This window comes from Ceratotherium simum, chromosome 15 (genome assembly GCF_057802395.1).
Source record: "Ceratotherium simum simum isolate JZ-2026a chromosome 15, ASM5780239v1, whole genome shotgun sequence".
NCBI classification, from domain to species: domain Eukaryota; kingdom Metazoa; phylum Chordata; class Mammalia; order Perissodactyla; family Rhinocerotidae; genus Ceratotherium; species Ceratotherium simum.
Window position 1 is genome coordinate 34,664,949 of NC_141914.1, and position 13,115 is coordinate 34,678,063.

Consider the following 13,115-nt stretch of genomic DNA (forward strand, 5'->3'; position numbering starts at 1 on the left):
GGCTCATGTCTGCATTTGACAAATAATGAAATTTCAGTTCAAAAAGGGTGTCACCCAGAACACCACAACAGCAGCAACAGCAGCAATAGTAATGCTCCCCAGGAAGGTCGGCTTTACCAAAATGAACAAGCAGATATTTTGCAGCTGTAGAGGCATTCGGGAAACTGAGCAATGGAACTCAATGAAATCTTTTCATTGCAATAAAAAGAAAGAAGAAAATTTCAGAAATGACAAGGTTTTAAGCATTTAATGAGCTAACATCTACAGTCACCTGAGTACCCTAAAGAGCCCAGAGTCGATCACAGTGTTGGAACCATCAATGCCTGGAATCTTAGAACCAAAAGAAGCCATACAAGGCATACAGTTTACAACTTCCTCATTTTATAGATGCGGAAGTGAGGGCAGGGAGGGAAGTGATTTGTCCAGTGTTATGCAGCATCCGTGGCAGGACTTGAACAGTGGTCTGCCCTCTTCTAATTCAGTGTTCCTCCCATTCTATAGTATTGTTTCTAAAAAAATTCACAGTATTTTGAAGCAAACTTAATTTGTATCCTCATCTGCAAAATGATCTTTAAGGAATCTGTTAGCTCTTTCACACTTATGATTCGGGTCAATTTTAGGACTGAACATTGTTGTTCCTCTTTAGTGCTATAAGCCAGTAGTTTTTTATTATCTTTTCTTATGTTAAGGCCAGAGAAAGGCATGCAACTTGGCTCTAGGGCAAAACAAAGCACATGGCATAAACAGGCGGTCAGTTACAGCTAAGGCAGTGACTGGGCTGAATGCAGTCCCAGAGAGCCAGCCTGTGTCTTGGGAACATCTCCTCATGGGACTAGAGGAGCTGATCTCATGAGGACATGATAATAAGGAAGTTTATATTACCCCACGGGGACAAGAGGGAGCTCGTAGTTGCTCAGCACTCAGTTTCTCACTCAGAAGAGCTAGTGGAAAACAAAACCCCTTCAAAAGAGGGACTCTGGGTCACTTACAGAACCAGGATACGAAAATATTTCAAAATCATTTTCTGAATGTGGTATCTTTTGATCCCCAGACTATAGGGGAAAGACTTGCTGCCCTTTGCTGTATAAATGACTACATGTCCCTTGGGCAAGAAGCCTACCTTGTCACTTCTAGCCTAGATTGCAGGTCTCTTGTATGTATTCCCACAGCACCTTGTGCATAGCTGTCCTGTAGCTGTCAGCAGTCATCTGACTCCTGTCTTAAGTGCTCAGTCAGTGCTCGCTAAATTACTGAATCTCCATGATTTTGAACATAAAGTTCCAACCCTGCCTAGAGGAATGAATTCTTATCCTTCTCAATTGGTGACAATGGCATCTCTGCCCCACAGGCGTATCAGAGCCAAAGTGAAAGATTCAGTATAATGATAATGATGATAATAATAATGATACCATTTCTCAATAATTTAGCACTTGATGATTTACAATGTCCCTTAATATATAATTTTGCATTTTAGTCCCACAGCCATATTTGAGGGAGTTAATAAGAATCTGAGTCCTTTTTACAGGTGGGGAAAGTGAGACTGAGACAGGTAAAGTGACATCCAATGTCACTAGCATTAAATGCCCCCGTCAGATCTAAGACCCAGGTCCTATGAACACAGGCACTAGGGCTTTCCTAGATTTAATAATTGTTATGTTTATGAACACTTGACTCTAACGAGCCTCAGTGCCTGCCATGCAGCGTGTGGGGGCGCTGACGACAGACCTCACAGCGGTAGCAGTGAACGTGGAAATCGCGATCCAGAGCCACAATCCGGACAGTCTCCTCCTGGCCCGGGGCTGGCATGATAGGCTCCTTGCACACAGAACATCGGGGTGCAAATTTCCTGAAAATGGAGAGAGAATTCTGGTTAGATACTGAGCAACAGACACTGACAAAGGGGTGAGACCCAGAGGCGAAAAGAAAAGATGTCAGGACATCTGGTCTGCCATGTCCTGTGACCTCGAGCAAGTCACTTGCCTTCTCTGGGTCTGCTTCCTCAGCTATAAAATAAGGGATTTAGACTCAGTGACTGATTAGGTCCTTCTAGATCATAAATATTGTGATAATTGGTGAAGTGGAGGAGTGACTGTGTGAATTGCTTACGCATGAAGAGCACCTAGGAGCTACTGGCCACGCGGCATGTGGCATGAAATTTATCTGTGGATAGATTGCCCTAGGCTTGGGCAGGCTAGCCAGAGGGGAGAACAAAGGTCCTGGTGGCCCCTACTTGTTTCTGACTTTTCCTTCTAGACTTTTGTATGTGCTCCCCAGGCCCTACCCAAATATTCTGAGGTTGGTGACTTTGCCTCATTCCCACTTATTAGAGCCTCTTTCTTTGAAATGTGCCTTGAATTCTAGGAATTAACACAAGAAACCTCAAATACATGTCTTTTCAAAGCAGCAGAAGTTAGAGAGTTTAAATACTCTTTACACCAAACTTACATAGTCAAGTTTGCACTTCTTACATTTTGGCTGTGTTAAATTTTTGTTTGAAAAGAAAAAGTTAAAAAGCTCTCAGGTTCTTTATTCTTTAAAGGATTTTAGCACTTCCAAAGGGTATGTGTATGTGGACACATATATACATACATATACATACACATATACGTGTGTTTTTGAGGTTAACTGTTGGTGAGGAATTGTAATATTTCCTAATCTCCTAATAGTCCTTAATATAACCAATGACCCTAACATTTTTTTCTCATACGGATTAATAGGCTGCAAATATAGGCCGTGCATCCACCTGTATCTTTTGGAAATTAGGGGTGGCATTTGTGAAGGTGTGAAATGAGACACGGTTTGAAATGGACATGGATAAGAACTGAAAAGAGTAAAAATAAGAAAAACAGACTGTGCAATTCTGTTTTTCATGGTAACGGTTTTAAGATTAATGATGTTAAAATTTATCTATTTGTAGTGAGACTGAAAAAGAAATAATGGTTGTAATCTAATACTTTGGAGAGCACTTTATGGTTGTTAAAGCATTTTTACATACATTATACTCTATATGTACATATTAATTTTCCTGGCAGCACCCAAAAGGCATCCGTATGGCTGCAATCTAAATAAATATGAATTAAGCAGCAGATCAATTGATTGCTATGAAAGAAAAATTAAAAGGATCATGGTACAACTGCAGCAGTAATCAGAGTTGTTATAATTGGTATTTTATGCAAGAAGTTTATACTTAGCAGCAACAAAATTGCTTTGGACTACCTGATTATTTTTGAATCTGGGTCATCAGTAGTGAAATAAGCAGGCTTCGGGAATTAATTGCAAAATTTCCTTTCCCCAAACCCATTGGGACTATACACTTTGTGAGGTCAGCAGTATGTCTTGCTTAACACTGTGTCTGTGAGCCTTCCCCAATTCCCCCAAGTAGGATTACTTACTCTTCTAGGATAAAATATCTTTCATTGAATTTGCCTATTTTGGTAGTAATTATTTGCATATCTTTGGGGACCACTACACTGTGAGCTTCCAAAGGACAGGATTTCTCTATTTCTGAGTCTCTAGAAACAACCACTGTGACTGGTGCAGAGAGTAGAAATTCAGGCTATATTCAATGAAATGAAGTATCTGCCATCTTTCTCTACAAAAAGATGTTACTTGGGCCTTTATGTTCAATCTCAAGGTCGTTTCTCTCTGGAAAGGCATAAACTGTATTCTTGCTGAGTAATGATTCCTTCCTACCAATTGGCCTCATTTCTATGATGGGAAAAAGCAAATTAAAAAGACAGGAAGTGGTTTCAACAGTCCCCACAGTGTTCCTTGGCTGGCATTTCGAGGATTGTTCAAAATCCCAGGTGGTCTATTTCAAGGCTCAGCTCACTAAGCAGGCAATAATAATAATAAAAATAAATTTGATAAAAACACCTTTGATGATGAAAATAGCTACCATTTATTGTGTGCTTATTATGTGCCAAGCCTTGTTAAGCACTCTAGACACTTGACCTTATTTTTTACTGACAGCAACATTATGAAGAAATATTTTTATCATTTCTACTTTATAGCCATGCGAGCCAAGGCTCAGAGAGGGATGGTCTTCATCATCTTGTATCCTGGCACATTTCTGGCAATCAACAAATGAATGCTGATTAAACAAATATATGGATGAGTGTAGTATCCCTGATAAGAAGGCACAGATAGTGGAATAAAGACTCAACTTAATGAAAGGGTCAGTTAAATAAGCCTGCTTTTCTGAGTCCACTGTCCTGGTACTGCAAATACAGAAAGAAACTAGGCCTCCAGCCGTCAGACTGGTGGGAGTTCTATATATGTTTGCATTTGTTCTATTAATTTATATATAATTATCCTATAGTATTGCAAAAATGATTTAAGGTGGTTACTCTAAAATTTTATGTGTGTGTGTGCGTGCGTGCGTGTGTGTGTGTGTGTGCTATCGATCGCCAATTTACAAAACTCTATAAAACACAGAGGAGATATAAGTTCAAACATGCGGATAAGGAGGGGCTGAGATCAGAGAAGACTTAGAGGAGATGGTAATTGAGTTGGGCCTTGAAAGATGGCCATTTAGGTGAAATGGCAAAGTGTGTGTGTGTGTGTGTGTGTGTGTGTGTGTGTGTGTGTGTGTGTGTTGGGGGGTTGGGGGTGACATACAGTCAGTCTCCCAGGGAGTTGAGTTTGAGAAGTCATCTGAAATGACGTGGGAAAAACGTTCCTACCTAATAGGCTGGAGGACTTGGGCCAACCCTTACTCAAGATAGTTATGTAGGGGATGGCCCATTACCAAGGCCTCAAAAATAATATTTCAGAAAGTTATTACTCAAAGTGCAGTCCAAGACTACCTGGGAGCTTGTCAGAAATGCAGAATCTTAGGCCCCACCCCAGACCGACTCAATTAGAACCTGCAATTTAATAAGATTCCTAGGTGACTTGTAAGCACATTAAAGTTTGGGAAGCAGTGGTTTCAAAGACAGGATACTAAGCAGGCAAGATAAATCCCTTCTCATGGGTCTCCTGTAACTTCCACTCCTAGGCTGCTCTAGTTATAGCCGAGCAAATCTTCCTTGAGTGTAGAGATGCTTTTCCTAACTCCATGCCCTTGATTTTTGCCCGAGTTGTTTCTTCTGCCAGGAATCTCCTTGTTTCCCACTTAAAACACTCTTCAAATTCTGCTTCCAGAGGCCTACTAAGATCCCAGGGCCAAGCAATCTCGTCTGATGCTGACAGCTCAAGCCTTTGCCTGCGCTTATCTCGTGGCGTTTATAAAGCCCTTTCTGCCTGATATCACACAGATTCTGCACCTACTCTGGCCCCTCCTCCTGGTGAGCTCCTTGCTGACAGCGGCTTCTGTCTATGTATCTGTGCCATTTCTACCTATGCAATTTCTCTCTTTGTCTCTCTCTCCTTTAGCACTTAGCACAGTAATTGGTACACAGAAAGCTCTTTGCAGATGTGGTTGAACTGAATGGAAATACATTTCCTAAAAGCTCACAAAGGCAGACCTTTTCAAAATGACCAAGAACAAGGCCCCCAAAAATTGTAAGCAGAAGGAGGCTGCATCTCCCTATCGATCCTCTCCTTAGCCTTGCAATGCCCACCCTGGGTTGGACTTTTAGCTGCTTTGAGTTCTAGTGCTTTCCACGCCCAGAAACAGAGTTCTGTAAAATTTTCTCATAGTTTCCTTTGGGAAATGAGGAAAAGATCAAAAAGCTTGTTCCCCTACATACCTGCCAGTCATGCAGACAACATTATTTTTAAAAAATAATTTGTGTTTTAACATGCCGTTGAATTATTTGGGGGGATTGGGGGTTTGAGATTATGTTTCCCTTTTAGTTGCTCAAGTCTGCTTTTCTGGAGTGTTCAGACCCACACACTTATGTCACCAGTCTCAAGTCTCTAATTATGCTCCCCACTCTTAGAAATGAAAGATAAATGGCTTAAATACAAACTTACATTTGTCAGAATTGATGTCCTGTTTTAATTGAGGGGTGTAATATATCAGTCTTTTCTAGCAACAGAAACGTATGCTCTGATTATATCTATCAGTCTTTCTTGGGTTAGGGTAAGTAAGAAAGGAGAGAAGCAGTGACAGAAACACACTCCCCATTGGTATTTTTTCACTTCCCTTAAATAGACGCAGGTTTTTTTTCATGTGTAATTACAAGCTAAAAATATCAATAACGTGAAGTACAATTTATGCTGTGACTGCCCTTTCAAAGTGAGCCCTTCCTTGTCTAATTCAGGTTGAGAATTTCTGCCTCTGGGGTTTTTTAATTCATTCAGCCTCACGTCTTTTGGTGAGGTTTTCACTTTCTTTGCTACTAGGCAAGTGGTCAGGAAATTCATTTTTAAAATATGAGTCTCAGGTCCCCAAACTGCTTGTGGCAAGTACCTCCCGGTTGTTGACAATCAACAGAGCGGTGAAAATTAACCCACAAAACTGCACATCTGGAGGCCGTAGAACGGATACCCAAATTGGTGAGCCATGCGAACTTCATCCCTTTGAGAGCCTCAGACTGTCCTCAAAGCCACTGCCCAGCAGAAACAAGCCAGAAAACGTTCGTGTCTACCATTTACAAATCACATCTATGGCTTTCATACCATTCTTAAAAATATGTAACAAATGTGATCTACCAATTTACCAACTAACAAACTGGCTAAATAAAAATAAACAAAACACAAAACTATAGCATTTTCATGAAAACCCCTGCTATAATAGAGGAAAGAGCGACCTACAAATGAGAGAATTGAGGGAGCAGGGACATGGTTTTCCAGGGCCATGAGTAAGTGGTCTTGACGTTGAGGCTCTACTTTCTAAACCTCCTCAAAAGACTGCACATTACTGATTAGTTAATTTTATTAGCAAATATCCTGAGGAAGAGAAGCCCTGGGATGGGAGGGTGTGAATATGTCAATAATGGCATGAAACTGCCTCCAAATATGTGAGATGCTTGCATCAATAAGAGGGACTGAATTGTTCTCTGTGTCCGTCCTCCCATAAACTCTTATCTGTAGAGTGACAGGGATGTAGAGGTCAGCTCTAGAGAGAATTCTGGGCTGTCAAAGCCAGAGAGTTTTAAGACAGGCTCTGGTCTAATGACTAAACCTAAGAGCTCAGAGAAATTGAGCCATTTGTCCAATGTCACACATCTTGTTCAGGTTTAGGCCAGGGAGGGCTACCCCGGGATCCTGGCTCTTTCCAATACACATACTCTGCAGCTGAGTCAACTTTCTCACTATTAAAGCCCCACAAAGATGCGACGGACAAGCCCCAGGGAAGCCTTGAAGCAGATGCCAGGCTGGAGGACCATGTGGATTACCAGATATCAATTCCTGCACTGGGTGAGGGACAAATAAGCTTTTTTTAAGGTCCCACCAAATCTTGAGATTCTATAGCTCTGAGAGAGAAGAATGTGTGGCCCAGAGGCCAGGCAATAAGCACAGACTCCAAGAGGACTGGCAGACTGGAGGAGGGAGAGTAGATTGCCTACTTGTGGAAGTCCTCAATGCAGTGGATGAGGCCGCCAGCATCCACGGTGAACGGGATCCCATCCAGGCTGCGGTGGCACATCACACAGGTAAAGCAGTGAGGATGATAGGCCTTCCCGGTGGCTCGGAGAATCCGCTCCATGATAGGCTTGGAGCATACGCTGCACTGCTCCAGGGTATTCTGTGAAGGGAAGGAAGAGGGCCAGTGTTAGGCTGGGACTTGAGGAGATCCATTTATGCATGACTTACAGCATGACAAGCACTTTTACAGAACACGTTGGCTCATGTGCTTCTTACAGTGCCTGAAGGAAGGCAGAGTGTATATCTTTATTATAATGAGAAAGAAATACAATTAGATGATCAAGTGGCTTTTTTAAGGTCACCCAGGTAATAGGTAACAAATCTAGAATTTAGAACACACAAATTATGGCTTCTACCTTTATTCCTTTCCACTATAGCAGGGATGATGGCAAACCTTTCTGTAAAGGCCCATATAGTAAATAGTTCTGGCTTTCTTGCAACAGCTCAATTTTGCCATTGTAGTATGTAGGGAGCTGTAGACAGTAAGTAAGCAAATAAGCATGCTTGCGTTCTAATAAAATTTTATTTGCAAAAGCAGGTAGTGGGCTGGATTTGGTCCATGGCTGTAGTTTGTTGAGGACAGAACTACACAACCCAGGATCTTCACTTGACGAACACTTCACTATTACTTCTAAAACTTGCTTCAACATCAAAGACCTAGTGGGATCACCAAAGACCCTAACATTTTAGAGCGTGGTCTGTCTGACAACTGACACTCGCAAAGCATGCTAGCTACAGAACCCAATCAGAGCCCGGCATAGTCAATGAGGTTTTTGATCATTTAAGGTCTTGATTCAAATGACATCTCCAAGTTGAGCATTGTGAACTCTTGATGGAAATGTTGAACCTAGAGGGGTTCTGGTTTTAAGAAGTGAATTAAGAAAGTTAATTTATCTGACTTTAAAAATATGCTGAGCTTTAAAAATACATAGCCCCCTGAAAAAGGATATCATTTATTGAGTCAGGACTCAGAAAGATTGACAAAATTAGCTGTTAACTTTCCACCCTTCCCTGGAATCCCATGCTGTCTTACCAAACAACCGTGTTTCACACGTAATATGCTATATTCCACCTGAGATGTCTGGGCTGACTCACTGAGTTTACAACCTAGAATAAATCTGGGATGCGGATCTGGTTAGAAGGATGCAAACTGGAAGGGAAGTGGAAATTAAGGAGTAACTGCCCCCTTACTATGAGAACCTTTAAATGGCCACAAGGCAAGAAATGCCTATGGATAGTTACCTAGAGTGCTGACGTCTCAACTACAGCAATGGTCTCTGATGGGCTTCCTTATTTGCATCTCTCTTCTTCTGTCATACTTCCCCATCCCCAAGTGACTTCCAGTTTCCTTTCCAAAACACAGATGTGACCAAGTAACTTTCCTGCTAGCAAAAACTTATAGGGCTGCATGATGTAAAAAGAGCTAGTTCCTTATCTGACTTTCAATCTCCCTTTCTAGGCTCAGATTCCCCTAATGGCTCAGACTGCTCACTCTTGTTCAAACCTATGAGAAACTTCCATACTTCTGAGCATTGGCTAGTGCCCGGAATGATTCGCAATTTGCCATTCTGACCTTTCAAGGTAGAGGTCAGAAGGCTACTCCACAGTGAAGCCTTTCTCAATGCCCTCAGTTGGAATAAACCGCTTCTTTCTCTCCCCTTCCCAAGCTATTTACGTTGCTTACAGCATGTATTTGTGCATATGTCTATTTCCTCTACTAGACTGCAGTTTCTTTAAGGGCGGGGACTATGTCTTAAGACTGTATTTCTCTGTCCCATACTGCACCCAGTATACTACCTGGAATTAAAATAAGCCCGGGATGAATGCATGCAAAAAGAATGAATGAAGGAATATTGTTTACATCCCACTCTGGCAGCACAGTGCTGGCCCAACTCCCCTGACTCTGGAATCTATCCCAAGATGAATTGGTAAATCCATCATCATGCTCTCCTCAAAGCTGCGGTTGCTGGAGGTTCTGAAATTGCTTAGTACGCCTCTGGTCACAGTCTAAACTCATGGAAACTATTAACCTATTTTTTTCCCCCATTTTGAAGTGGTGAAATTAAAATAGCAGAAGAACATAAGATGAGGGTCTGGTGATGACGATGGTCTGGACAATGAGGGCCCTGCTTCTTTTCTACCCCGGTGATCTGAGCTAATGTGGCTGGAAACTGTCTTCTCAGGGCTTGTGTTTTGCTCCTCTGTGGGTTTTACTTTTTTTGTTTTTTTTTTAAGCCAGCCCTGTAATGGAGTTGAACAAACCAGAAAATGCTTGACCAGAAAATGTTTTTGTTTGCATTGAGGCTTGGCTGCAAGATTCAGCCCATTTACTCAAAGTAGCAGCAACATAAAAGGTTGAGTCAGTTTCTAAGGAAAGACTTTATGGTCTATAGAAGCACTGTTCAAGGACAGGTAATCTGAACATTTCTACTTCAAAGGAAAAACAGTATAAAATATGCCTAAAGTGAGTCTATTGTAAAATGCCCCCAAATCAGAAAATAAAGATTCCAAGAATGTAGCTGACTGGAAGCTTGGTCTAGCAAATGGTGGAGGAGGATATATTAACTTTCTCTAGCCAGTTGCCTTTACTATACTCTTTTCTTTTCAGTCTCCACCTGGTCCACTAGGACCCTTAGATATATCTTCTCTTAGAGAAAGGATAAAGACTCTTACAATGTCAGGGAGGAGGGCACTGGGAGTTCCTTTAGTCCAGGCCTCTGATTTCACAAGTGAGAAAACAGACCTGGAGCACTGATACAGTTGGACTTGAGTCATGGAGTTCATTAGGTGGGACTGGTACCCCAGTTTCCTGACTCTCAATAACTCAGAGAGGAATCTGTTGAATTCATTATGTAACTATAGAGAGGGAAATTTGGTAGGTGAAGAATATGAATTGTCCCTCTGGCTTTGTCAACATCCACTGCATGATTTTGGGCAAATAATGTATTCTCTCTAGACCTCAGTTTTCTCATCTGTAAAATAATGATAATTCCAACTCTGCAATTTTATTACTCTGATATATCAGTGTGAACAAAAGTAGGAAAAGGCCAATGTTTCCATTACTAAAGATATATTAGAAACAACTGGATAACCTCTCATCTGAGGTTTGAAAGTAGGGTTCATGAGCTAGAAACCTGGCCTATATAACCTTTGCAATGTCTTCTCACTTGCAATTCCAGAAATTGCTAGCAGTAGAATTGCAAGGACCGTAGACGATCTCTGTGTCTTCTTATAGAAGGTTATTTTAAAGCCAGATGAAAAGATGTACTCTTCAGATAAACATGAAGCTTCTCTAAAGTAGGTTAAAATGAAATGTTTAATAAAGAAAATAAATAAGAAGTTTTCAAGCAAATAAGTGGAAGAAGGACATTTCTAAGTATATCTACTCAAATCACATCTTGTATGTGGAGTAGGGGTGCTATGTTTGATAGATGGGGAGGTAGGAGGGAAGAGCACACTCCAGCACAAGAACCTACCAAATCAGTAGAGTGCTTCATGACCTGGTTCTGGGTCCATCTCTACTGTTCTTCCCCGTGGACCCACCCTCCAGCTGCCACACTGAGCTCCGCCACATCTTTGATAAGCTATGTTCTTTTACAAGGCCAGACTACCCCATCCATTTTTGCCTAGAGAATATCTACTCATTCTTCAAGGTTAAGCTCAAATGTTACCTCTTCTGCAAAACCTTTCCTAATGCTTCCTCTGCTATACTCCAAGCGAAATAAGTAATTTCTTCCACTCTCATAGGATTGTATGCTGCTTCTCCTATGACACCAAATATGAGGTATTTGAGTTAATGGTTATGTCAATCTCCATGACCAAACTGTGACTATCCCTTTCTCTCCCCATGGAGCCATGGTCATAGGTTGAGTTTCCCAGGAAACAGATTCTGAAACAGAGATTTGCATGCAGGAAGTTATTGAAGAGTATCTTTGAGGTCCACACCTGTAGGAGAGTGCAGGAAAGTTCCTGGGCAGAGGGAGGAGTTGAACTATGATGCATTTACAACAAAGGCTTCTAATGGTTCCATGGAGAAGTCTGGAATGGGGATGGCCCTGCAGAGTTGTCCTTCCTTGGAGCTTGGGATAGGGCCTTTGTACCCCTGCATCTACCAGTTGATAGATACAGGTTCCTCCCAAGAAGGAGGAGTGATCTTGGGTGAAGAGGTTCCCTTCAGTTCAGGGTAATGACCAGAGACAGACTCAGCTATGAACTCCCAGCAGTTGGGGGAATGAGAGCCTGAGTCCTGAAAGGGGACCTGGGCTGTGCACCACAGCATCCACAACAGTAACCCTCCTTGCCCAGGGCCTGCACAGTCCATGAAACACAGCAGGCAACTGTTAACCAGCTGTGAAACCCCTTATAGTTTAAATTGAATGAATAGTCTAGATTTTATTCTTTTCTTAAAATTATAGGCAGTTTGAAGATTTTTTAGAAAATGTTTTAGGCAGTTACTCCAATGAAAGTATGGTTAAAGGAAGATGTCAAAGTACCAGAAAAAACAAGAAATTAGTCAGCTGCTAAAAGGCATAGCTTATAAACTTTTCTGAAATGATGGCAATACAATTGTGATTAAAAACAAAAAGTTAAGTGAAAATAAAAATAAAATCACAAACAAATCTTGTACACAAAACTCCCAAATGCAACTGTTTTTGAATTAGAGATACAATCTGGTTGTATCTTTTCTATCCTTGGATAATGTATAAATAACTTCTCTAATTCACAGGCAGAAGAGGTGGAAGAATCATCTGAATATAAATGAAGCATATAGGTAACATAAGCATTAACTACTAGTTAGACGATAAAGAAAAAGTATTTCTAAAATTTATATATTGCATAGGTGTATATACGTTCAAAATTGAGTATTTTAAATCAAGAGACATAAGTATTTGAAGATTCAGAAGACTATAAAAGGTTGCCATTTAGAAATGTTAAAATTTTCATTTCATAAAATTAAAATGTGTCTTATATTCAGTCTTTATTGTTTTTTTTCTTTTCTTAGGTGTGGAAGCAATATGGAAACAGGAAAGACTCTTGGAAAGGTAATGGTGACATCTCATGTTCTAGATATAGTTTTGGTCTTGTTGGGATAAGAATAAAAAGAAAAAATACGAGAGTTAGAAAGTATTAGACCTCTAAAAGCTTTTAGAGATTACTTTAGTCCAGGAGTATTCAACTCCCTTCACTTGCCTCCCTCTCCCATAATCCTTTTATTGGGGCAACAATTTATCAAGGAAGCACATCCAAAAGAGCCAAAAACCACTTCTGGATGAAGAGCATGAAAGGATGGAACCTGTGGGGGATCCACATTGTACAGTTTAAAAACCATAATTCTGATCTAACTACCAGATTCAAGCAACTAAGGCACAGAGAGGGAAAACAGCTAGTGGCAGATTTGGAGTTAGAATGTAAGTTTCCTAATTCTCCATCCAGTGGGGAATCCCTCTGCTATATCACAATATACCTATTCCATATTTCAGTAGACACACTCCATATTGCAAACATCAGGCATTCAGGCTGACTACCTGCAAGTCACATGCATATAAATAGAGAAAATGGGTTGAGATCTTAAGACAGTT

The 13,115-nt window shown here is 40.9% G+C and overlaps 1 protein-coding gene across 9 annotated transcripts in view; it reads right to left on the reverse strand.

The window, feature by feature from the left end:
- LPP (LIM domain containing preferred translocation partner in lipoma) overlaps positions 1-13,115 on the reverse strand; it is a 665,849-nt gene that overhangs the window by 13,824 nt on the left and 638,910 nt on the right. For all 9 annotated transcript variants that reach the window (XM_087439870.1, XM_087439863.1, XM_087439871.1 and 6 more), the window contains 2 exons: positions 7,458-7,636; positions 1,726-1,846 (listed from right to left, as the gene is read on the reverse strand). In XM_087439870.1, the coding sequence (XP_087295996.1) occupies positions 1,726-1,846; positions 7,458-7,636 (300 nt within the window). The remainder of the gene's footprint in view (positions 1-1,725; positions 1,847-7,457; positions 7,637-13,115) is intronic.